At 39.8% G+C, this 27,699-nt stretch overlaps 1 protein-coding gene across 2 annotated transcripts in view; it reads left to right on the top strand.

Moving 5' to 3' along the window:
* The window catches only part of GRID2 (glutamate ionotropic receptor delta type subunit 2), a 748,101-nt gene that overhangs the window by 636,588 nt on the left and 83,814 nt on the right, over positions 1–27,699 (top strand). For both annotated transcript variants that reach the window (XM_075708772.1, XM_075708771.1), the window contains 2 exons: positions 1,799–1,937; positions 12,266–12,461. In XM_075708772.1, coding sequence (XP_075564887.1) covers positions 1,799–1,937; positions 12,266–12,461 — 335 coding nt within the window. The remainder of the gene's footprint in view (positions 1–1,798; positions 1,938–12,265; positions 12,462–27,699) is intronic.

Genomic DNA, 27,699 nt, shown 5'->3' with positions numbered 1-27,699 from the left:
CCCATTTCAATTCAATACAAAGATCATCTGCAGGGATTGGCACCTGAAAGTTAAAAGGACAAACAGCCTGTTCCAATAAATTGATATAGCTCTCTGCGCTTTTCATTTTGTTAAAAATAATTTTTAAGTGAAATATTCTAAAGACATTGCAAAAACTTGTAAAGTAGAAATATTCTATTAAAAATCATTTAAAATTTAGGCGGAAGAGAAAACCGTATCTTCAGATGTTGAAGTCAACGTTTATCTTTGAAAGTCCTCATATTGAAATAATATCTCCTGATCTGATAAGTAGATTCTTATTTCAGATAATTACATGGCATCTTGGAAATAAAAAGAAATTTATTTCCAACTGCACAGGTCTAATATAGGTTTTGTCTTGCAATACTGGAATTCCTAGAAGGCAAAGGATTTCAGTACTTATGTACCAAAAGCATAAATGGACAGAGTTAGTTATTATTTCACATATGGTACAACTCCACATCACTGAAGTAGGAAAAAAGCTTCAAATTTGTTTATTGTATGGTGTTGCAGAGTTCCCAATGCTTTGTGTATGTAGGAAAAACTTTGAACAAAACATTAAGGTGATCCTTCATATTCAAGCATTGATTAAATATCTAGTTTGTGTACATAATTGAAAATTATTTCTACTTGGGGTGGGAATAATTGTAATTTGTATTCCTATTAAACCTACTTGCTGAGGAAACATGAAGGAGTTTTTATGTAAGTGTGTAAGTGAAGATCCAGTAAAAAATACTTACAGATGATTGAATCTGTAACAAACTGCTTTTGCTTTTGAAAATCCCAGCTATTGTACCATCATAAGATTTTGCATCTGAGAAAGCTACCTCAAAACTAATGACAACTTTTCAAATTGCTGAGTATAAGGGGAGAGGAAACGGGCAAACATCTTGAGCTGTTGACTGTGGGTGGTTGCTGCATTCACCTGTCCCCCCCTAGTTACTTGTAGCTGTGACAAAACTTATACTGCAGAAAAAATGGGTATTTTTAAAACAATTCATTTTCCTTCAGCTAAAAATCTGTGGTTCGTATATTTTTAGCTTAAAGAGTTCTTTCAAAGACTCTGAACTAGTGTGGTTTGGGAGCAGCTATTTGAATAAAAAATAATGCTTTTCATGGCTTGCTAAACTGGGCTCTGTTCACACAAGCAGTGGTGTGCAGCTCAGATGCTGGTAGGTTTAGTTGCTACTAATGTTTTGTTTATAAGGCAGTTGAATTTTAAAGGAAAACAACTATGGGTATAGAAAACAATTTTTCATTCTTCTTAGTACATTTGATTTTTTTTTTTTTGCACATCCAAGTTCACTTGCAACAAGCTGTATACATACAATGAGCTTCTGCCTGCCTACAGAACTGTGAAAATTAATTGTGTTTTGATGAGGTTTTTTTTAACTTTATGTTCTCAAGAATGCAAGAAAAATTTAATTAAGGTTTGTAGATAGGATCTCTAAGGAAAGAATATTGTGAGAATTTACTTTTGCTCTTTTTGTTCTGAGATCCTGAAGTCTATTTCCATTACTGGACAGGACTGGCAGATGAATTACAATTAAAGGCACAATAGCAAAAGGGATTAAACACACGGCCAACAGTGTAGGCTTCCTTCAGTACTTTTCATTGCATAGAAAGTGTGGCTTCAGTCCTGCTCAGTTTACTATATCAACCTGCTTTAGTAGAACCCTGCTGACCTTGGGGCCTAGTTCTCCTGAGCAGTGCATGAGAAATGAGTATCTGCGTTTCCTTCTGCCAAATGAAAATTCTTGCTTTTCCTTCTTCCCCACAGGAGGAGAGGTTCCATACACAACCCTGGCAACCCGACTGATGATGGGGGCTTGGTGGCTTTTTGCTTTGATTGTCATCTCCTCCTACACGGCAAACCTAGCGGCTTTCCTCACCATCACACGCATTGAGAACTCCATCCAGTAAGTTGATAAAGAATGAATTGAGGGAAAGGAGGGTGAACATATATATGCTTGTAAAGGGGTATGAATGTTCTACTTAAATGTGAGAAAAGGGAAGAATTTTTATCATCCTGAGAAGTAGTTGGGAAGCTAAAAAAAATAACAATATACCATAGACTTCCAGTCTCCCTGGAGACACTTTTTCCTTAGGATCAGAATTGTTGGCATCTGGCAGATACTCTTCTGTGACACATATACATACTTATGTATGCACACATACGTATTTTGAAAGAAGCAATTGAGTTTAAGATAACCAGTGTACCAGTATTTGAAATGCGAAAGTATAAATTGTGTGTGTTTTCAGGCAATGCTTTCCATTCAAATGCATCCCACAGTATTCATGCTCTAACACTTCGATCAGGAGAAGCCCAATGCTTCTTCAGTGTATGGGGAGCTCAGAGCTGAATTCACCTTTTTTTGCCAAGGCAAAGATGTGTTAATAGCAACAAAGAATAAAAATTCACTTAGTAGTCATCTTTGCTCCTTCTGCTCCCAGGTGCTCTCTTACTATGTTAACAGATCACATTGTTCTCTTTTTTCTGTCTGTTGGTTCTTTTGCTTCATGCCTCCCTAATGTGAATGTCCTTGTCTTCTCCTGTTCCTTTTATGGTGAACGCTTCTTCTGCCACACCTTTCAATCCTTTTTTCCAGATCATCTCATCTCTCCATACCACAGGAACCATTCTAGATCTCCTACCCTCTTACTCTGCCCTTTTGTTCTCCAGTCTCCTCTCCTCCAGCAGCCTACATGCTGAGTTATCCTCCCTTCCACTGCCCCAGTGACCTCCCTCACCCCCAAATCCTTCGTCTTGAGTCAAAGCAGAGACTAGAAAATCCAGTGAAGCATTAGCTAGCCAAGCACTCCAAGGGGCAGCTGGCCATTTTTCCATAGCAGGTTTTTAATCTTGAGGCTACAAGTCCATGAAAGTGTGTGAGAGTGACAGAGTTAGCATTTCCCATAAATCCTTCTTTGCAAAAATGATAGAGTGCCTTTAAAGAAGAAAGGCATGTTCTGCTGTATTTCTTCCTTGAGAAAGGTAAGAATCTGACCTTCAAGTCAGGCTCAATGCTGGCCTTAGGGAAAATTCAGTTTTCTCACCCAAGTTGTTGATTCAAGTCCCTGTCTTCTGTGTATCATCACCTAAGGTCTTGATGCCTCTGGTTCAGCTGCTTTCCAAATCTCTTTGAAATGCCCCCTGAGATCACCGTCTCAGGCCACTAGTGTAGATTGGGCAGGGGGAGCCTTGGCCTCCTGTGAATTCATAGCTTAGGTTCAAGCATCTGCATACCAGCCCATCACTGCGGGCTCACTAATGCACTTATCCTCTAGGTGAGGATTTGCTATATACTAAGACCAATCCAGGCTTTAACAGCATATGGACAAATAAACATCTGCAATAGCAGCCAAGTTTTGTTTGCAATTGGAAGCCGAAGCTCAGAAACAAGAGCAGAAGTAGCCCCACACTTTGAGTGCATGGTTATCTCCTGACTCTCCCTATTAGGAGCATCCTCCACGTCATAAACCCTTTCTCTTTTAGCCTGCTCCTTGGGTGAGGAGGGGTAGGAGTTGGTGTCCTATGGCCCAAAATGCACAGGCATTACCAGTCCTTACTTGTTCCCAACTGGAAGTTAAGTGTCTTTGTTTGTTATCCTTCCTTTCTGGGATAATAACCTCAACACTTTCATCTGTTAGAGGGTTAAGCACTCTAAGACAGACATGTAAAACAGACTAAAATCACCTAAGCAAATCATTCCCCTCTCACAGCTGTATTGCCAGTTAAATCAGGTGATCATTTTCTCTTGATATGTGAATAACAGACTGTGAGATCATGGAGTGCTGCAGGGGTATTTTGACACAACCCAACTGTTTGACTCAGTAGTCCCAATTATAATCCCTTCACAATTTATAGGGGAATAAAATGATATCCTGCGTCAATGTTTGTCAACATTGGTCTTAAGGTTTTGAGGGAGGCTGATTTTTTTTTTTTTTAAGTTTGAAAAGCCTTACATTTGACTAAGGAGTGTGAAGAAACAACATGGGAATTTGTACATGCAAAATAAATAATAATGATATATTCAGTAATTCAGTTTGTCCTTACAAATATGAAATATGCCTCTTCATCCTGCTTTGAAATTATGTTCCTTCTAGTTTTGAAGTAGTCCGGAAGAATGTTCAAATTACTGTGACAAATGTCTGAGTTTTCTTATCATGTGTAAAAAGGAATAAAATATACCCGAACTATAATTTAATACATCTTCAGCTTTTTCTTGCAGTTTATTATGATGTCACTAGAAAACCCTCAGTGGAATTCTGAGGTTATTATGTACAGTTGGGACTACATTGGTCTTTGTGCTGTATTATTTATGGGCAAAGTCACTGAAAATGTTTTATTCAGTAGAAAATGTTGCAGCTGGAAAGCTCCTGGAATGAAAGAATGGAGACATTTTTCAACAGCGCTTACAGCTCAAAAATAGAGTAATTAGGTGTGTTAAGTATCCGTTAGGGAATGCAGTTATCCTAACTATGGTGGGAGTGTAAAACTTTAGTTTACAAAACTGCCAAAATTGGAACTCAAACCAGCACATAAGAGAGAGGCTGTTTGTTTACCATGCTGAATTACTGCAAAGTGGGAAACATGAATAAGCAATAAAGAAAAAAGCTGATGCTTTTTTTTTTTTTTTTAACAGACCAAATTGTACCTTAGGGAGCTCTGAAGGCCAGAATGGAAATGAGTTTAAGTATTTAAAGAAAATAAACCAGATTCTCCTTGTAGTGCTATCCAGCCAGCTTCAGAGAAGTCAGAAAAATGAAGGAAATTGAAGTCAGTGGGTGTGCACAGATGTAACAAGTAGTTAATAGGTTTTCATTTCGGATTTCCAGCTAGCATCAGATATGGCAGTGTATTGTTGAAGGTACTGTCCTTGTATCTTTTACAAAAGATAGGAGGATTCAAGCAGCCCACAGCACGTTTCATTTCCATGAAACATTTTTGTAGTTACTGCATTTCAGCCTGTGGATGTGTAGCCAGTTTGTGTTCAGAGCTCTTGCAGCTTCCTGTTCTTGGCTGGTATGAAGGTTGGCCCACTCTTCCTAGTCAGTGCCTCATGGTATCCAGAAGCCTATTTTGAGAAGAAAAGCGTACAAAATTTTGTTAGGCAATGCACTAGGGAGGACTAGTGAAATGTTTCCTTTCCCTAGAGAGTCTTGAAGTAGAACTTTGCCTTATAACCTCACTTGAAGTTGATGGCATTTGTTCTCTGCTTCACTGATTAATTTGGATCAAATTGTTACAATTTTTAAATTAACTTAGAGGAACAAGAAGAGTAAGAGTGGGTGTTAATCTCCTTTTCCAAGCAAATGGCTACTCTACAAAATGGCTCCTTTGGGAGCTCAGCTTTTCATCTTCTGCCAACAGGCAGTATCAGGAGTAGAGGCATGCAAGTCATAAAGTAGTTCCTAGATGCATCTTTTGTTCACGCATGACCCACATTGCAGATTACATTGAAATCAAGACAGTCAGCATTTCAAATGCCAAAACATTGTGGCCGCAAAGCATAATTTCTATGTTCCTTAAATCTTTAGATGACTGTCTCAAATGCAATATGAATGAATAATAATTAAGAGTGGCTTTTCTTGGTAAATGCCAAATAAATTGGCAGGTCTCGAGCTGTTTCTCGTAGGTGCTGATGCTGTGAATTTCATCAGTGAGCCAGTATTGCCATTACTGTGTTTTATGATCCCTTTAGGACAGAATTAGAGTCCATTGGCAGAGACAGATTTTACTCAGACTGCTGTGCTGCACTGTTTTCCTGGGTAAAGGGAGGGTGTCACTCCCTTCTCACGGGCACTCAAATTTTGCAGGAAAGTTGAGGGGATGGGGTGGGCAGAGGGGAAGTCAAAGGTTTTGTCATATGAAAGGCCGGTGTTAGGTGGTTTCAAGTTTAAATCTAATCCAATTCTAAAAGCATGGAAGCTCAATTAAGACTTCAGATTGTATGCATTATGGGGGAGAGTCTGCATCTTGTGTCTTCTGTAAAATAAGAAGTTCTCTGTTATAAGTAGTATGTCCTATTTGATAAGTGAGACCTCTACCTCTGAATAATGGAGGCATAGCAGTAAACATGTCTTTTGTCATCCTTGTTTTGCCTAGTCATTCTTTTGACAACATTTTTCCTAAACCGTGATTCACTTGAAGCTAAGATGTCCCCAAGGTTTTAAACAGCTCAATACAACTGCCTACAAGTTTTCTGCAAGGGGGCTTACACAAGAATGCAGTAATTGGAGTAGATATTTCCTTACGCTGAAAAATAGAATGTTCTTTAACCTTTCCTTTAACGTGGTTCACCCAGATCTTCAAACTGACTAGCAAGCAGTATTACTAGTTTCTGAGACAGCTCTCACTGACAACAGTCAAATCTCTTGGCTTACTGTGCCCTGTTCCTTATGCCTACCTGTGAATTAATCCTTAACGTCCTAGAAAAAAGGAAAAAAAGGCATTGGAAAGCTTTATCTGAATTAGTCATAAATAAAGAATTCAGTGTAAGCCATGGCATCAGTTATTTTCTCCTGAAATTTAGTGACTCATTCTTGCAGACAGTTCTGTGCAACAGTCAAGTCTAACAACATGGCTAGCCTAAATTGATCTATAACCCAGATCTACAAAGATACTTTGATGCCCAAGCCTCTGACCTCAGTGGTATTTAATCACCTAAAAAGGAATTTGGTTATTCCTTTATGGAGTTGACCTTTTGTTTCTCTACATTTTCTGTGTACTTTTTAAATACTGCTGGCTGACATACATGAACATGTTACCAATTCTAAATTATAGAATTTATAGAAGAGGGTGTGCTTTGGGGAAAGAAACATATGCAAATCCTAATATATTTTTTTTTTCTTTGAGTTGAAAGCAAAGATAATTTTTTAAATTATGAAATAATTAATTTGTACTAAGCCAGAAAATGAAAGTGACCTGACAACTGCTGCCCGATTAAAGTGCAGAATACTAAACAAAATCAACAAGTGCTGAAAAATACATGTAGCTGTTAATAATTCATCCTCAAATGACTCAATTCATCCTCAGAATAGCCCTATATTGTGGTTGGATTGTATGAGATAATACCGGTATTATCCCAGTAGTTGCAATGAGAAAAAAACCTTACCATGAAGACCACACATAACATTTTTCCCACAATGCTTCATAAGTGATAACCAAAAATAAGTTGAACTGTGACCTGACTACATGGTCACTTCCCTATGAGTAGAATTTTTCTATATGCAAGCTCAGTTAAAGGTATTTTATTTTATAACAATTTTTTCAACTATATCTGCTTTTTTTCTTTTTAAACACTCAGCATTCATTACCTCATCGCTTCAAAATTAGAAGTTGAAAGAGACAAATGTTTTAAAATGTGGGATTATAATTCCCTTGCTCATGTTAGATATGTGCTTTGCTTTGCAGGTATTTCAACTGAGATGAGTAAAACTATCACAAAATCAAATGCCCATCCAGTGTGGATAATGGTCTCAGAATTTGGGTATCAAAGGACAACCTGTAGGAATTAATCAGTTTGACAAATACTTTTTCCTTATTTTGAGACCTGGGGTGGCAGCTGTGTGGTGAGACTGGATGACATAGTGAGGCTGGGGATATATGTCTCCACTAAATGTATTTGTCTGAGCAGAGAATGAGTTGTTTAATCCAGGAATAAAGGCACATTGAACAATGTGTAACCTACAAACTAGGCTGGAGGCAAAGCATTTATAAAAAGTCTTTCTTCTGGAAAGGAACCTCATCGGTTTAATAATTTTATTAGTTCTGTCAAGGTTTGTCGTTTCTCTTTGTTTTGCTGTACCTTGGCTACTAGGTTGTGGATGTCATTGCAGTAGTCTGCAGAGTTGCAGGTTATAAAAAACAGTTTCTGAAGGAGGTCATATATATTATGATCCCATTTGACGTGTTTGTGTGAGGGGATGAAGTCACAGATGTGATAGGTCTTTTCCATTCTTGCAGCTTGCCTACGCAGCAGCGTACATGCCTCAGAGGCTGCAAAACTTCCTTCTCGCTCCTCAGCATAGAGTCAGGTGAACCAAAGCCTGGGGTTTACTGCTGACAACAGTGTTTAATGCATCTGTAGAGTTTACACTCATACTTGTCTTGCTCTTGTCCTCTCGCCATCATTTTCTCAACATAGAGCAGCACCTACAACTGTGCAAAGCTGTAGAGCAGGACAGCTGAGAGACATCCTGTGTTTTAGGATAGCACACCAAACAGTAAAGAACTGCAGACTGTAGTTAATGGCAGACTTGGCAGCTACAACATGACTTCCTGAAGGCATTGACATAATTCTGCTCCTTGGTATTTCCCTGCTGGTGATGCCTTTATGTGTGGTGGCACTCTTGCTTGCTTCTCAGACTGGTTGTAGTACACTTCCCGTACCTGATTGTAGTACACTTCTGGACTAACAGCTTGTGTCTTGTGTTGGTTTGCCCTTCTGAAAATAGCAAGGTTGGTTTTGTAGCCACATGATATACAGAGGAGCTGCTTTTTTTTGGTGCTGTTTCTAACTATACTGTTTTGTGGCAGTGGCTACACATATCATTTATATACCCGTTAGCAATAATATTTCAGAAAAATGCTTTGTTGCTTGTTATATGAGAAATTATACGTCTATACAGAGTCTTGTAAAGTAATGATTGCAATTTTGCTAGGTGTTGTCACTAGAAATTGGAGACTCGGTAAATACTTTTTGTATACTTTTCTAGCAATATGTATGACAAATAACACAGCAATTACAGGACATTACAGTATGCATCCTGTGACAGTTTGTTGCACTTCAGAGCACTGCCAGGAGATGCAGAAGTGTATTGGCAGCAGCAGCAGCAGTAACACAGAATGGGTGAATCTGGTATCTTGTATTTATCTAGCGCCTTTCATCAGTGATGCTTTTGACAGACAGATAGACTGTCAATGCAACAGTAGTACACCTGTTTCTACGCAACACTTTGCCTAATGGTGAAACAGAGAGAAATTCTCACCAAGGCCCACCACTGTCTACCATAATGCCTTTCTGCAGAGCTGCACCCCAGCCTGGGTTGTTGCAGGGGATTGTTCCTCCCCAGGTGCGGGGCTTTGCATTTGTCCTTGCTGATTTTCACACCACTCCTGTCAGCCCATTCCTCCAGCCTTTCTAAGTTCCGCCTGAAAGGCAACCTGTCTTTGAGCAATTGGCTGGTCCCCCAATGTCATGTTATCTGCAAACTTGACAAGAGGGTGACAAACTTGACTCACCTCCTCCAGGTTATTGGTAAAGACATGTCCCAGGTTAGACCTCTGTGGTACCTGTTACCAGCCTCCAGGTGAGCTACCCAGTGAGCCTGCTTATCCAACCGGGAATTTATCCATCTGGTTTCCCACCCAGCCAGACCTAATGACCTAATTTGGATACAAGAATATTGTGGGAGACAGTATTGAAAGCCTTGCTAAAGTTAAGGTCAACTACATTCATTTCTCTGGTCTTGTCACAAACCAAGTCATTTCAGTGTAGAAGGCAACCAGATTGGTCAGGCATGACTTACCTTTGTCAAATCAATGTTATCTGTTCCCAGTTGGTAGCTTGTCCTTCATGTGCTCAGAAATGTGCTCTGAGATGTTTCACTCCATGATGTTGGATGACCAGCCTTAATTCCAAGAATCGTCTTTTTTAACTTTTTTGAATATAGTCTGGACATTTCCTTTCTCCACTGGTCAGGGATCTCCTCCAACCTCCTTCATTTTTCAAAAATTAAAGCAAGCAGCCTTACAAGGACATTGGCTAGCTCTCTCAGCACACTTTGATGCAGCCTGCCAGGTTCCATGGACTTCTATGGGTCTAGTGCTCTCAATCAATCCCTGCCTTTCTGGTTGGGATTTACCTGACCACCTACTGCTGGTTGTTCATTGCCCCCTTGAGCCTCTAGTCACAGAGACCTGGGAGACCTTGTTAGGGAAGAATGAGGCCAGAAGACACCGAACACCTCAGCCTTAGCTGTATCTGCTGTCCCCCTCAACAGGTCCACACTTTCCTTGTCCAGCCTTTTAGTTCTGCAAAAGCTGTTCTTGTTACCTCTGAAGTCCCTCGAGAACATCCACCCTAGCTGAGTGTTGGCTTTCCTAATGCTATCCAGAGTTGCCAGGAAATGTTTCTAAATTCCTTCTTTGTAGCCTGTCCATACTTCCACCTTCTGTATATTGTTTGATGAGATGAAGGCCTTTTGAAAGTCTTGGGGTTTTTTCAAAGTGTAATAGATGATTGAATTGCTTTCCCTGGAGAAACCCACTTGGTGGCTATGCCTGACCTTCAGGACTGATCTTTAAAATTGTATCAGTCCTTATTTCAGTTTATTTATTAAACCTAAGAATAACATTTTAGTTGCTTACTTTTGTAATTCCCCTGATTACCACTAGAGCCTTTTAAAAATAAATGTTTCCCTTTCACACACTGGCTGTAATGAGGTTTCACATTTTTGCTAACAGCTCAGTCATTTCATATTTAATCTTTCAGAACTCACGGGTGTTTATCTGGACTTGATAGTTTTTTTTTTTTTTTTACTTTTCCATTACAAATTAGCCACAGTATTTATTCTCCTGATACCTTAGTCTACTAGTCTTATGTTCTTCTTCCTAGAAAAGGGCATGTCTCAGTTAGTCCTCTCATAGAAGACCAATATACTTAGTTTCAGGAAAAACTTCATCTAGCCTCTCACCTTTGATGAACCCATATGTGTACTGATTCTTTGCAGGTTCCCTGCTGCTTATGTTCTTGAAGAAGAATGCCATCTCATTGGAGAAAGAGGAGAGGATTGTGGGGGTTTTAATACCATTAGTTATTTAGTCTTCAAAATTAAATTTCTCTCTTCCTTATATTTGCTATATATTATCTGCTTAGAGTTTAGCACTTGTTTTTCTAAGCCCATATATCTGAATTTCAAAGGATTTCTTTTTGACTCAACTAACCTCTAAACCCTTGCCATTGAGCTCTATTGATTTTTTCTTTTCCTGCTTTCTGTTGTGTTCAGAGGCATACATATCCTTTGAGATCCGATTACTGTTTTCTTCGGTGCCATCCCTGGAACACCCAAGAATTCCTTTTTTTTTCCCCCCTGTAGAGCCATTTTCACTTGCCTCTATATTTACATGTTTCAGAAACACATCTTGGAATTTGATGAGTTTCCTACATTTGTGTTTGTATTTTCTGTGGCTGTGATGAGCTTTTACAATTTGCTATTGCCTACTTTAAGACAGCACTCAGACCCTTGATTTGTCCTTAGACGTCATCTGCTAGATTTGTGTGGTTTATACAAAGTTAATTTGTGCCAGGAAAGCTGTAATGGGTTTTATGCACCAGACATATTGCAGTAGTTATTTTGAAACTTTAATGAATGCCATTAAAGAAACAAAGGTATGGGAGAGCAATTCTATAGGACAGGAAAATAAAGGCCAAGGGGTAAGGAGACTTTAAAGCGTTCTGATATACCTTTTTAAGTCCAAAGCAAGGTTGACAAAACCATATTTGGGATGCTTAGGCACTTCTAAACTGGTTAATTTTTCTTGCTTACAGGGAATGGATAAGACTAGATAATGTGTAAAGTAGAGCAAATTTATTGGACTAAATGACACAGACCGTGATGAAAAGGCAGCTCATGAAATCACAACAGAAATCTTCCTATTGCTGAAAATCATGTAGGATGTGACCTGCTTTGTGTGATGAGTGCACAGTTCAGCACAGAAATATCACTAAAAAGCTGCTCTTCACTGGGTAACCGAGTAGCACATAGAAGTACTCAGCCCAGGTGCTTTGGGCTAGACACAGTGAGTTCTGGTGCTGACACTCCGTCTCCCCAGCAGCGGGCTGTGTGGTGGCACCATGCTGTTGTAGGCAGTTACTTCTGTTGAACTTCCTGTGTATGGCTGGAGGAACTGCAATGCTCCCTTCCCTTCTTTGCCTCTGCTCAAAGGAGCACTTGTTATTTGACAGGATCCTCTTAATCCTTCCGTTGGTCTCTTTTCATCCATTTTCATTTTTTCCATCCCTTCCTTTCACATCATATTCCTCCTTGTGTCTTAAACCATAAAAACAATTTTTCAGTCCCACTTTGTCTTTTAAGAAAAAAAAAAAAAAAAAAAAAAAAACAAAAGAAACTGGCTTGACAGCCGTCTTCCTGTGTGTTGCCCTTTGCTTGCCTGCAGCTCCTTCCTCTTGAAAATGTGGCTTCAAGTCTCCTGTGTCTCTTTTCTTCACCAACAATTAAGGTCTCTCCAGGATCTCTCAAGGCAGACGGATATTCCTTATGGCACTGTCTTGGATTCTGCAGTCTATGAGCACGTCCGAGTGAAAGGCATGAATCCTTTTGAGAGGGACAGCATGTATTCCCAAATGTGGCGGATGATTAACAGAAGTAACGGCTCAGAGAACAACGTTATGGAGTCGACCGCAGGCATTCAAAAGGTACTGGTGTGACTTACTTTTTGCTTTCCATTGGAGATGCTCTGCTGTAACACCACATTTGCTTAGTTATTGCTTTTAAGTATAAGGGATGCATCTGCACCCAGATAGTGATCATGCCTGGTACCAATTTCCGCAAGCCCCTTGCACCGTCATGGAGGATTGGGACTTCTCAGCTATGTAGCTTGTTTTCAACCACATTCTAAAATGTAAGTACCTAGACTGCTTGCTCTGAAAAGGATTTATAGGTATGAGAGATGAATGCATTTGTCAGGATGCAAAACTGGAATAGGATCACTGGATTTATAACCCCAGTAGATGTGTCAGTGTACTGTGCAAAGCTTAAAGCACTTTGAATACAAGACATTGATTAACGTATTTTTGTACACTGCTGACACTGAAAACCTTGGCTTTCAGTTGTAGCTCTGAATCACATGATTCAGGCAGAAAAAGATGGTCTGGCTTTAAATAAGAGTCTCACAGCCACCTTCTGTAGTGAGTTTAGCAGTGGGAAAATACTTTGAGAGCAGGAGTCAATTTTTGTAGTCGTCAATTTTTGTGGGTAGTTCCCTCCCATGTTTTTGGTTGACAGCTACAGCTTTTATAAGAACAGTAGTACATGAAAGGGTTCAGTACAAGAGTGAATATGGGTTAATGAATGACTATATAGAAACTTTATCCCTACCATTGTAACTTCACATTCAGAGTTTTAAATCAAATGTGAGAAATATTATATTTTATGGATTTTATTTTAAACTTCAAAACTGTGAATATTAATTAGAGCAAATATCCATGAAGTTGTGTGTTCACTTGTTTTCAACTTGGTTTAGGGACTTTTTAAAAATACAGAGAAACTCTGCCTTTTGTCTCCACCAACATCCATTTGCCAGGAAAACCTGGTGTTTTTACACTGGATACAAACATGTAAGAGAAAAGAGTATGTTAAAAAGAATGATTAAATCACTGGTGATCTCTTGATAATAAAAGAACCACAAAATAACAAAGATTCACTGGAGTTTTAAAAATCACTAATCCACGCTCTGTATAACTGAGATCATATTTTCTTCTCTGAAGGACTAAACAGCCTGAAAGAAGAGGCAAAAGAGGCCCTGGGGAACTGCACTTTTGAAACCCCTTTAGAAAAACTCATAAGCTGAAAAGGCAAGAAAAAAAAGACAGTCTGAAGATTTATTGGCTAGAGGAAATTGCTTTATTTGAGAAAACATATTTTAGCTCAGTTTGTAAGGGGCTGATAAAGCTCGGTTTTGGATTTTGTATAAAAAACCTGCCCTCCTTCTGGTTTGCTTTCCCAGGTTATACTAAAGGTTTCAGAAGAATCAAAAACCAGAGCACGTCAAACACAGCTGTGTTGACTAATGGCTTTTAGCTAAAAAAAACCCACCAGTGTATCATGTTGGCAGGTAATTCCAGATTACAGTCTTTGATTTCTCATTCCTGGAAACATGGCAGTTGCTGTCTTAAAACCTACAAACCCAGAAATATCTGGGTTCTTTAATTTCCCATGCCTCTGCTTCCCAGGAACAAGCACTTGCAAATTATAGTGTTGAAAAACCAAGTCGCGGCATGTGAGCAAGCCAACCACCCTCCAATTTTAAAATATCAAAGGGCTCGGGCCCAATTCTAATGAACATACACATCCACCTACGTGTGTGCAGTTTCTCCCCTTCTTTCACCTTACAGGAAGAAATGGTACAGAAAAAGATTATTTGCCAGTTGCTGTTCACACAGAAACTTTTGGGAGATTGTATTTGGCCTGCTCAGGAAAAAAGCTGGATGAAGAATGTGATGTTAAAAGCTAGTCTTAGGCAAGGAAAATTAATATTTAAAAAGGTAACTGATAAAAAACAGAGATTATAATCTCTGTAAAGTACTTCAAAAAAACCGAAAACATTTCAGAGGAAAGAATTCATGGGCCTATTTATATACTTTGTAATGTTCTTCAGGGTCTTGAACAAATTTAACTGGCCATATCAGAGCTATTAACTCAGCCAGATTATAGCTCTGGACAAGCTAAGCCAACAGGTCTCCCTCTGTGCTTCATTTTCTTTCTACCATTAATCAGCGCTAAAGCATGACTGAATAGCAGTTTGTCCAAGCTCTCCGAGGCCATTACCTTGGCACATGTTCCTGGAGTGCCAAGTGAGGGCTGAGACTTAATGAGTGCTTCCAAATGGGTACTGGGAGAGGGATTTCCACTAGGCTGCCTAATGACCATGAAGGGACTGTGATAGGAGGGACCACCATGGGACAGAGGTGTGCAGGAAGGATGTTATGGATGCAGTGGACATGCTCTTCTTGAGCAACGCTCCCTGCTGCACCCTCTCCGAGGTTAAACGGAAGTAGCCATCACAGAAGAGGCTTTGTCAAACTTTTTTGTTATGTCTTAAAAGTCCTTAGTTTTGTCTTGCTTTTATTCTGCAAATTACAGTGGAGCTGGCACTCTTTTTATTTTGAGGAAAGTAGCAGTTAAATACTAATCTATATATAAACAGAGGGAAGGGGAGAGGGGGATCAACGGCTGATTTACTCATCGCATCATCCCGCTTGCTCAGCAGGACTGCGTGCTTGTTGTACCGGTGACTTCATGGGGAACGGCACCTGTGTGAGTGAAAATACAATACATCCAAATGACAGTGATTGCACAGTCCCATTTTGCATCAGGCAATCTACCGTTTTGACCTGCTTTTCCTGGCAGGAGGGCAGGGCAGGCAACAGAAATAAGATTGGAAGCTCATGCCATTGTAAGTTTTCAGGTTTTGATATTTATTGATTCTGTTCTTCTCATAAATGAGGTCCATACATATCCCTCTGTGTGCTCCTATTCCATCCATAGTGAACAGCTATATACACCATCAGGTTTGGTTAGAGAGCAGCTGGGTAGATTTAGCCTGAAGAGAGAGCAGAGTTTTAAATACCTCCAGCAGGAGACAGCCTGAAAAGCACAGGCACTTTAGATATTTTCCGCCACTTATTGTCTCTTCCTTTCTCAAAAGGCAACAAAAAGCAGTTGAAGATCTGAATTGAAAGTAGGGAAGCACTCAGCTGTTTGTCTTCCCGCTCTGTCAAATCAAAGTGGATGGAGGGGTAGCTGTATTCCTATATATGCTTGGGTTATTCTGGAGAATATTCACTTTTATCTTCTTTTTTTCTTTATTATTCCTAAGTGTTTTGTGTATCTCAAATTGATTTTCCTTTTTTTGCATAGGTTATGAAATATGCATCTCATTCTGTCAAAGGAATCTCTATTTTCGCAGTTATTTATTCGGAGAGGATTTACAGAGGCCTAAGTCATGCCTGCTTAAACATTCATTGAGGACTCCAAGAAAAATCATTTAGGCTTAAACATATCACATTACATACATCTTTATGTCTTCTTAAAAAGCACATTACCCTGCTTAATCCTTTACAAGCACCACAGGCTTTCCTATCCTTGGAACTATTCCCATTTAAAATATAATGAAGCACTTCCATTGTGCCCCTGTCTGCTCATTCTTCCCTAGAGTATAATAGTGCCTAATGCCCTATCCTACCCACCTTGTTCCTCTGAACGTGATACCATAGCCTACAGCATCTACATTTTTCTCAGCAGTACAAAGTGGAAAATTCCTTTCCCAGGCTGCATAGGCAGAATCCAAATGTGTTTGTAACCTCTGTCTATTTAACTCTATCTGCAAAATATTTAGCCAGTAGGAAACTTGTGAATGACTGTCAGGTGAAATAATGTTTCTGGATGGTGCATTAAACAAAACTCCTCTTAGGCTCTCATATTTCCTCTTCAACTTGTACACAGTATCAAAAGGAATTTGGTCTTGAGATTTTTATTTTCTTGTGATTCTACTTGCATTGCCAGTGGAAACATGCTAGCAACTGCAGAACCCTTTTGTTTTCCCTGGACACTGTGGACAGCACTTTTGCCTTTCTATGAATACTGGATAATGTTTAAGTAATTATATTGTTTAAACTACCTATGAATAGGCCATAACAAAACTTTGCTTAGGTGATTTTTCTGGGGAAGAAAGGGGTAATAATGATTTGAGATTCTGTGTTAGAACAAATTGTTAATAACTGGACATGGTTATTCTTAATTTGTTTTCAGCAGTAGCAACAGCATGAAGGTTTCCATTGATGGGCAAAAAAACTCCTGAATTAACTAATTATCCTGATTTACTCACGAATTTGCCATTGGAATTGCTGTTCTGGTGGCAGATACACTGATCACACCACAAAAAGATGTAGTTAATATAGGCAAGTCCATGCATCTTTGTTCTGGACATTTCTGACCATGGAGTTGGACAATAAAAAGACACTGAAAACAAGAGATAACTAAGACAGACTTTTTGGATATTGGATCTGTACTGTGATTCAGCAGTTTGACAGTGGCTAAGGAAGGAATGGGAAGCAAAAAAGGCAAGAGCATATAAAAATGCTGGGACTGTACTCCAGTCCCCCGTATATTTTAATTCACTACAAGGGGATCAGCTACACTATGCAGCTGTTGGTTAGCAAACTAATTATCAACCCAGACACTGGTTCCCTGGTTCCCCTCTGCCTCCAGAGGTGATGCTGCTTGGGCAAATGAGATGTTCTGTTGCTGCTCTACAAGTAAGAAGGTTCAGGAGTACCCTTAAGGCCTTGATGTGTTCAGCCCCACAGCTGAAGGTGCAATTTATCTATTTTGCAATTACCCTCTCCTGCACAGTCCATGACTTGGAGCTGACAGGTGCCTGGAGGTACCAAATGCACCTGCTGTCCTCACTTTGTATTATCATGGGTGGTCTGGCTCTGTCTTATTTGTCATATAGCCGTCCTTTTCCTGGAAAGCAAGTCTCAACATAGAACCTGAGCCAGATTTACCAGTGAAGTGCTGTTAATAATGACAGGAGGAATGCCTGATCCACTGACACTAGCATGTTTAATGTCTCATAGCTTGTCAACATGTCAGTTTATGGAGGTGCGGAAGTGGGGTATATTTCATCACAAAGCATATTTCTCATAGCCATATCACAAACTGGCTTCAGTTTGTATGAGCCAAAAGAATAATCAGCCTGGAAAAAGATTTTTTTCCCCCCTATAATCCTGTGTATCTTTGCTTCCATATCCAAGCCTTAAACAAACTTACAGCAGTGCAAAAATTTAGAATCCTAACCAGAAAGCACTACAAACGCAGTGTGGTGTTACTTTCAGGCATTATCAGAAGGCTAATAGTTATCCGGATTAGCTTAGGGGGTCAATGTGTTTTGGATGTATAATAACTGATCTGTGACAGTTAACAGAGCGTGAAGATTCTGTGCATAGCTTTAGAAATGAAATGTAAAACTGTTTTCCTGCTGCCTCGTTTTCTCAGAATTGAAGGTAGGCTCTACAAAAGGCTCGTTCTCCCTCACGAACGTTCCTAAGCATATAGCAAAGTTTGATCTAACTTTAACTTTCTAGAGACTTTTCACAGGTTTCATCTTGAATAGAACACCTGTAAAAGTTATTTTCTGTAGTTTGTCTTTATTCAAATGAAAATGTAAGTCAAAATTTGAGTTGGCCTACATATAAAGAAATGGATCTACACAGACATGTGTTCATCCAACAACTAAGCAAGCCAGCTACTGCTGGATTCCTTTTGTCTCCAAAGTTTCCTGAAAATTTTATCTGAGTTCATCTTCTGTTTCATCTTATGTGCTCCCAAATGTACCTTAATCCTTTTGCTCTCACTGAAACGCCATCCAAGTTGCTCATGACTTCTGTTCAAAGGTCAGTCTGCATATACCTACCAGTCACTTTAACAGCCTCAGATGTCACTGACTGATGTCCTACTGTGGTGCCATGACATTCTACCTTCCATGACTGTCTTTGCTTGCTCTCTCTCTTACCTCTCTGTTATTTTGGAGAATTTTCCAGATCTGTTCTCCAGTTTTTGTGGGCCATCCTACATCCAAGACCATAGATAGATCTGTAGTTCATCCCTGAGTACTCCCAAGTCCAAACAAATTCAGCTGGTGGCTCCAGGGAGGCAACTTACAGTTCTGCTTCTCTTACAGTGAACTGAACATCTTTTATCTGACAAAATTTGTGTGGTTTCCTTTACTGTCTTTTCATGAATGTCTGACCACTTAGTGCAACCTAAATCCTACAGTAGCTTACCTTGTAGTCTTAATTTTCTTTCCTGTGGCTTTCTATTGTTTAAGCTTGTGTGTCTAAGTTTTTCCAATTTACCTTCCATAACATGTCTATGATTTACCCATACAACCTCCAGTCCATCACTTCAGTACTTTTCAGTGTTATTTTCTCTGGCCTTTAAAAGCACTTTTTCCACATTTAGTTCTATTGAAAATGCTCTTGGGGCAGGGAGGGGAAGAAAAAAAAAATTGTCTTCAGTTTCAAGGCCCTTCATGGTTGATTCTGCCTCTTCCTGTAGCTTTCTCATTTCTGAATGGGACTTCCTTCATGTGAGCTTCCAGTGCAACTCCTTTTACAAGCAAGTATCTTTATGCTTTCTCCAAGGACTCTTCTGTAAGGTATGAAGTGTTCCCTCAGGACAGTAGTCTTGTCTGTTCTTCACACTCCTTAACACTCTCCTTTATTATTACACTAACAAAAACCTTGACAGCTAGATCTCTGGTGTGCTACAATCACTACATATCAACTGAGCAGCACTGTTTTGTTGTTGCTTTATGCTCTTTCCCTTCATTTGGCTTATTTTGTAACAGCCAAATAAGAGGGAAGAGAGGAACTCACACTATAGTCATCTAAATATCATCATAGATGTGATGTGGGTGAAACCAAAGAACTACTATACCCCAGAATGAAGTTAATGAACACGACCATTATCAGAAGAAGAGTATTTCTCAGAAAACAAACTCTCTGTGTCTGACCTTTCAGCCTTCATCCTCAAAGGAGAGCTACAGCCTAACTTCAAAAGACGAGCATGGGAGCTAAAGTTCATAACAGTCTGATGCAATGTAAAAAAGACAGGGAAAAAAAAAAAGATTTTTTTGAGCAATCAGTCCTTATTATCTCTCATTTTCTTCAGCTTCAGTGGTGCCAGCTACCTATTTCTTTTGAATTGTCTCATTGATTACCATAATTGTGTTAAACTCAGAGACAGTTTTCTAATCTTGAAGTTTTCTGCTTGTTTCAGAGAAGGTTCATTTGCCTGAAAGCTTGGTTATTTAGGGGTCCCCCTACAGATGTACCCCTTGTTCTATTTAAAGGTAATTCTCTCTTAAAACCTCACTTCACTTAGATCCTTAAACTGTCATGGCTACAACTATACCTCCCATCATGTGTAACTTTAGGTGCCTAATTTAGGTGTCCTAGCTATCATAGACAGACATTTTCCTTCCCAAGAGAGTGTTTGGGAGTGCCTAAGCTGGGAACCTATTTTTCTTGGTGGCTTATTTTGTACAGTACCTATCAAAATAAGATCATGTGCTGTGACTAGAAATGGCAATAGAAATAAGAAATAGCAAAATATACCCTGAGGAACTAATTTTGCTTGAATCCTGTAGAATTGCATTCTGCAGAGAGCTTAGTCCAGACTTTTCAGCTGGAGAAAGGACAGCTGACAGCCCTTTGAGGAATGAGCATGGGATGGGGGGGTCCCCACCCTTCATCCTGGTAGCCAAATGCAAAGCTAAGTACTTCACGCATTAGCCTGTTTCTAACCCTGTAGTCATCTTTTTACAAGGCAAAACAGTCCAGAGAGGAAAACTGATTCCTTTGTCAGTGGAGATTTCACTTGGGGTTTCTCTCGTGTAGAAGTGGACTAATTAGGATGGTGTCATGAGAGAAACACCTGGAGTGCATCCCTGTCCTGAGAGTAGGAGACCAGCTCTGTAAAAGTGTGTGGGTAGCCGCCACTATAAGGCACATGGTGCATTGCCAGGCATTTGGTCTAAAACAATCCTCATGCACATGCAAAAAGTAGAGTTAATTTTGTGTTAAATAGCTCTCAGTTGCTACCTGTAGAGATAACAAATAGGAGTTTCCCTTTTTATTTTTTAATTTCTGGAGAACTTTGGATATTTCTGATAGGTGGGGAAGGTAGGACCGCAACACCACCCTCTGACAGCGAGTGTAGCTAGACCACAACAGGCAGAGTAACTGCTTGTGGTTACCTGCATGAGGAGTTTGTAGCTGGCAATGCTTAGTTTATCCCTCTTGCATCTCCTTGTGCTTTTTTCTGGTAGTGTGCAACTCTGGGAATTGCTGCCAGAGTAGTATGTATCCCCATTTGTTTCCGTGGCCATATCACATCTGAATATCATAATCCCAAGCTTTATATATGAGAGACTTTAGATTTCTGAACAACTAAGCAGCATGAATGCTGCTTTCGTTTGCACTTGCAAGTGATTAATTGTAGAAATTCTGAGCTCCCTCCTGAAGCTGGGATTTTTAGAGGATGGGAAATTTTGGAAGGGAGTAGGAAGTAAGAAAACTGACAATTAGGAAACAATTCAAGAAAAGGAGTGTAAAAGCTGAGCATGAATATGTCAGGATAATGCTCAAAGGAAATTTTTTTGCTAGCATCATTTGTTGCTGAAGTTTTCTCAGCTGGCCACACTCAGTATTAGGAAGGCACCTGTTAGCAAGGGTGGCATAAACAGAAAAGGATGCTGAACCGAGCCCTACAAATGAGTAGCTTAATTTGTGCATCTTTAGGTCTAACAGAGCAATGTTATTGTCATATTCCATAAAGAAAGGTTTCTGAGTATTTACTATGTGATGAGTGCTTTTATTATGCATTAGCACAGGAGAGGTCTGAAAGAGAAACAGCTCTCATGGGCGCTCTTATAAACCATCTCATGAGTAAAATATAGCCTTTAGTAAAGACTGCAAAACAGGAGATGTCTTTACAGATATATATGCAGCAAAATGGAAGTTCTGTTGCATGTTACTCTCTCAATTAAAACCAAAATAAGATGATGTTCTCCCTTTTGTCTATCGGCTGCAGGGGCCAGGAAGGGTTTGGGAGAGGAAGACTTTTTGGTGCAGAAAGGTACTGAGGGGGCAGTTTTGTGGGGTGTCAGTTGTCATTTGGGCACTGCTGCTAGAGTGACATTGGTCCTGATGTGGCATCTTACAGTGAAAGCATGTTGGGTACATATAATGAAAAAGCAATACAGGGAAACTGTAGAGGGATGAGCAAGCAGTGCTGGGATGCTAGCAGAGAGTGAACCTCCCCTTGTGTGTCAGCAGCTTGTGGAGGGATATACCCTTCTTTGGATTTCTGAGTAGCACGTACGTTATCTCAGGTTTTATTACTACAGGGTGACTTTGAGCTCAGCACTCGTTGCTCTGCTCTGTTAGTACTTGGTGTCTTCAGAAACTCTGCCTGCTGCTTGTGTGTCATTCCACTTTGGCAAGCGGTCATTTATTTTGATTTAGCAGGAATCGGAATTAATATGACATAACAAGTCCTGTAATCCTTTAAGCCTCTGAGATTGCTCTTTATTAAACAAGAGAGACGCCTGACAGAAGTTACAAACTCCTACAAATATGGTTTGGTTTTTTTTTCATGTGGGCCATTTCTATACAACCTATGAGTAAGCAAAGCTTGGGGTGAGTAAAAGGTCCTCCTTGAAGTATTTTTTTGTTATTTCTTCAGGTCACTTCTTGTAGCTATTTTCCTACGGGAGGGTGATGAAAAGATTTGAATTTGTGCAGTTTAACAACCACACATTTTCTCTTGTACACAGATCTTGTTCCATATCCCTTTTTCAAAACCATCAGTGAAAAAGGTCTGTCAAAAATTGCTGCCTCAGGGAGAAATAGAAATTTGGATTATTCTCCTCGTTTGTTGGTTCCTCCTGTCCTTCCCCTGCTTTTTTAACTCACTTATGCAAAGGCAATAGTAAAGCCACAGCTCCCTCGCTGAACCCTCTTTATGGCTCACGTCTCTTTCCATGGCAGAGAGATGTGTCCATGCTCTGATTCCTCATTTTGAATTCTTGTTATCCTAAGAAAGAAAAACTCTATTAAGTGCCTGACGGAGAAGAGTAGTTTGGCATTTGGAGCAGTCTCATTTGGCTACAGGGGACACGAAAGGTATTAGGCATCTACTATTCTGGTCGTGTGAGCTCTTATTTCTCCATTTTATCTCCATTACCTTAGTGCTTTTCCTACAGAGGTTCTGTAACATTTCCAGGTTCATGAAGATGAATAACACAACCATACCAAGGGTGTCTGGGGATTATGCAGACTCCTACGCAGCTCCAGCAACCTCAGCTCATTCTTTTCCTTCTGAATTCTCACTTCACTTTGTTCCCTCCCTCCCTCTTTTTCATTTTTCTGCTGTTTGACCCTCTGTCCCTTCTATTTGGATACCAGCTACTCCAACTTTTTCCCAGCTCTCTGAGGCTTTCTTCTTTCCACCCTTCACCTCTCTACGCAGTCACGCATCTCCTTTGCTATCTCCATAGGCTTACGTTTTCTGACTGTTTATCTGTGCAATGAATTCTGCGAGTTTCAATTCACAATCAGATGAAGCCTTCCAAAACTCTGGCTGTCACTTTGAAGCCCAGTTGCGGGCTCACAGTGTGGTGGGCTGCACTGGGGATGTATCACACACAGATCAGGGGAAACGCAGGCTCTGTCTAATGATCAATAGATGGAGACAGGAGAGCACGCTCTTGCTTCAGGCACAGAACTTGGTAACGTATTCGCTTTCTTGCTTAAATGTTTCCAGCTATCATTTTTGTGTACTAACATATTTTGATATACCTGAATACGTTGTGATGCATTAACAAATGCAAATGATGAGATTGAATGTAAGGTTGTTTAAAGGATATATGCGAAAGAAAAAAAAGGCATGAATAGAAGTAATGAGAAAGGGATGTATAAAATGCGCTGTATTATTCCAACTCTAAAGCGTGGCTTGGACTATGAGGCTGCAAGTCTAAAATGGTGAGAGGTATAAGAGGCAACGGAGAGATCTTGTTTTGTATTTTTGGAGCTGCTATGCCAATTGCTCATAAAATAGTTTGACAGATTTATATAATTTATGTTAAATAACTTGTTACTAAACAAAAAAAACCCAAAAACTCTTATTCCAGAGACCAGCAAATACAGTTGCAGTAAGTAGATTTGCAGTAAGTCTCCACTGTAAGACATTTAATAGTCCCCCATGAAATCATTCAGAATTTTTTAATTCTAATACTCTTACAGCTGTAAGTAATATGAAAGGAAGAGAAGATAGCTCAAGGAGAACCTGCAGCTGCTCTGATAGCAAATTTTTAGACTATCATCCTTAAATAATCAATACATTAATAAGCATATTGGTAGGCAAAGAAATGCTAGGAATTAATAAGGATGGTGCAGGAAAATTAAATTGTAAACTAAAAAGCACTGGTAGAATACTTAGGAAAATCAACCTTTCTAGTCTCTAACATATATAAGTATCAAGTGTCTAAGTATCAGAAGCTTTAATTAAAACAGATGATTGCCCTTAAAGTCATTCTAGTCTCAAAACAGAAGGAAGAAGAAAGTCCAGTGTGGTTTAAGATACCATCTAGAGAAATAAAGCACAGAAAAGGCTAATGTTTCAAATACAAAAGACAAACCCAAAATTTTACCTATGCATCCCCAAAATGGTGTTTATGTTTACAAACTCCAGGTCTGTGCTTCTAAATACCTATGTGCATTTAAATGCAAGTACAGGTTGTAGAGCCAGAGAGATCTCTAAGGTCTGACCTTAAAACATCTGATCTGGGAGACTGGAGACTAAGCAGACTTTTGCTGCTGGCTGCTTTTTGATATTGCCCTTGTCTGATTATACACAGTGGGATATATTCTAGTAAAACTGAATTTTGTTGGAATATATCAATTTAGTGAACCCCAACTGTTTTGAGGAAAAAAAATGTTTATGTGTTGTTTAAGGAGGGAGAGATGAGGAAGAGGATCAGTTTGAAGCACCAGATCTGGTGGTTCAAACTGGATAGTTGTTACACAAAAATAATTGGTGTCCTACTCAGCAGAGTGCCAGAACATATGATTAAATTTTGTGGGTTCAAACCATACTCAAGCCAACAGAATCCTGAGGCTGGGATGTAGAAGGTTATTCTTTAAAGGACGGTTATAGTAAGCAGAAAGTCTCCAGTGTGGAGGCGGTCGGGCTGCACCAAGGTCTGGTGTCAGGACATCAGCAGCAGCTCTTGCGGGTGCTTTGCTCTCTAGGCTTATTCACTTGCCTCCTATGGAGCAATGTGAAATGAAAACACGCCTCTCTAACTCCCACTATTTCAGGGGGTTTCAAATCCCATTCAGGCACTATTTTCAAACATCTTTCTTCCTAACACCTGTGCAGGGCACTGAAATCTAGGAGAGGAGGGTTTTGAACTAAAATGGGACTCTGCATGCACATCATGGCTGGGCATATGGGCTGCAGGCAGCTCCTTGCATGGGCCAGGGAGTAGCCCAGCAGGGCACTATTTGGGCTCTCCCTCCTGACATTGTCTCTCTGAACTCCTTTGTGGGTGTGCAGAGGAGCTTTTCTAAACATTACCTAAGCAGTATTGTCAGCTCCTGCAAGTTTTGCATCGTTATAGTCACCAGTGTGGCAGCCGCAGCTGAGTAGAGGATCAGATGGATGTAGAAAAAGAGTTTTCTCTCTCCTGTTACTCAAACCTGTAAGACTGGCACGTGTCAATGGTGTACTTGGATAGGCAGTGACAAATGAACATCATAAAAGACCTTTAATTCTCTGGCATTAGCCTGGCACCTCTCATACGCAACAAAATCTTTAGAAAGCCAAACAAAATCATGTGGGGTTTTTATATACCATATATTACGATGCCTCCTGCTACTGTCTTTTTCTGACCTGACTCAAGCAACTGAGAAGATGTTTTCCGAGTGTTTTTCTTGGAAAGAAATGTAAATGGAGTGAACTTTCGAGCCATCAAGTTAAAAATTTAGAAGTAACAGCACGGCATGGAGGAAGGGATGCCAGGTAGGTAAACTGGCTTTCTTAAAATGTGTCAACTAAAAATCAATCTAAAATTCTTCTGTTAAATAAGCAGAATCTTTCCTTAGGCTGAAGAGTAATGATAATTATGTTTTTCCCACCATTTTATTCTCTTTAGTTAAATTGCCAGCAAGCAGTTTATGTCTCTTTGAATTAGGTGGCAGAGTTGTCCGGTTTGAAAATGTAACTACAATAAATCAGTTTCTTTTTAATAGCCAAGCTATAGGAGGAGAGGATTTAAGTGCCACGTGGAGTATTTTAAGAAGCATTTTAACCAGGCTGTAAGCACATTTCATTCTTCTATCAGTTCGCATAAAATACCTAATCTAGATATACTGCACAACTCCCTCGCTGGGACTGCAGTGGCAGGAGAGGGTTGTTTACCATTCCTGGCTCTAAAGCTTTCCCACCGCACAGGGGTTGATTGGTGTTTGTGACTGTTTGCAGAATGGCTAGTTAATCAAATAAAACAGACCCCATTCCCTGCTGAATATAACAGAGGGAGGGATATAAATATCAGGGACTGTATCAAGATGGGTAGAAAATGCAATGCATCTGTAATGAAAAAAACAGAAGATAAGCAGCTGTATTGCACAAGTCTGTAAGTACCAAAGGGTTCTGGTCATAACATCAATCAAAGAGCAGAAGCTTTGGTTGTTTTATTGTTCTGACCTCGGGATGGGATTTCCTCATAATACCTTTCTAGCAAGAATTCCTAACCTGCGAGTAAACAAATCTAGGACATGACACCTTCCCAATAGCGAGTCTTGTCCCTAACTGGGATACAAATTCCCAGGAAACCTTACATTTTCTTATCAATCTTCTACTAAGCGCTGGCTGCAATTCCTGAGTATTCCTTTGTATAAGGGATGGATGACCAGGACATCTTTCTTGTGATTGATCCAAGGTACTGCAACATACTTTGGTCCAAAACAGTCCGAATTTATGACCTCTGGGAGACACTGAAAAAGCCAATCTGTGTCCTGCAGCATGGAGAAATGGCGTGGGCTATCTTCCTACACTGCAGGTGGTCAGAAGAAGAGTATCCAAATTTGAAAACATCTAAATCTTGTTTCACGCATGGCAGGAATTCTGAGCATGCTTGTGGGTTTTGTGACACTTCAAGTATGTGCTGGGGAGGCTGCTGGAACTGGGCCTCTCAGTGGTCACTGGTACCCCGTCACCTCATTCAGGGGTCTTCACTGAGCACTGGTATGAGAGAGGACACCAGTCAGCTCATCTCTTACAGAGGGAGGCACACAGCTACTGCTTGCTCAAAAGCAGGATTTGGCATGAAAAAATCAGGTGCTTATAAGCAGCAGTATCTTCAGAACCAAAATTTTGGCCTCAAGTGCTAAAATTTTGGTTGTCTTGTCCTTACACACAGGTTGTTATATGAATCTCTCTTGGAGTCCCAAACGTTGCAGTCCACAGCATAGTCTGGAGACAACACACAATAATGTAGGTGCAGATCGGGCAGGTGTAAACAGCAAAGGTGGGAACAATTTCTCGCAAAAGGCAAATGTGAGCATCGGTTAATGTATGTTTGCAAAATGCTTGCAGTCCTTCAGATGATGCTATTATTAAATTGAACATCTTTGCTTATGCCTTAGTTGTGCTGAAAACTAAATGAAGGAGATTATTTTCTTTAAACAGTATCTTATTCATGATTAGCTTGATCATTAAATCATTTTGGATGTAACAAAGTGAGCAGCAGATGGAACACAACAAAGAGAGCAGAACAACAAAAATGAAACATGAGATGAGATCACAGAAGAGAATCAAAGCAGACAAACCCAAAAGTAAATCAGAAGAGCTCATACCAAAATTTTGGCTGAAATAATGACATATACCGTATGTTTGAGAATATGACAACAATTGTAGAAAATACTTAGGGTATTATTTTGACTTTCCATACATGCCAATAACGATCTTGATTTAGAGAATTGTACTTCTGAATACATCCTCTCATGCTGTGATGTTGAGAGTTGCCCCACATTATCAGATGTGATAGCAGTTTTGCAAAATTAAAATGAAGTTTAGCGGAAAGGAGTGGAAACATCAGCCAAGCATGTAACAAGATCACATAAATTCTTTGCATCTGATGGATGTTACTACCCTTCTTGCTGTACCTCTCCACTCCAAAACTAACGTCCACTTTTCAAAATCTTGAATCGCCCGATTCAGCCTCTCATCAACTGGCTTCTTCACTCATTTCTCTGCCTTCCTAGAACATTCCATCAAAGGTTTGCCCTGTCTTACTACAAC

Source organism: Pelecanus crispus, chromosome 4 (assembly GCF_030463565.1).
Source record: "Pelecanus crispus isolate bPelCri1 chromosome 4, bPelCri1.pri, whole genome shotgun sequence".
NCBI lineage: Eukaryota > Metazoa > Chordata > Aves > Pelecaniformes > Pelecanidae > Pelecanus > Pelecanus crispus.
Note: the sequence above shows the minus strand (reverse complement) of the source record. Positions and strands in the feature narration are given on the sequence as shown.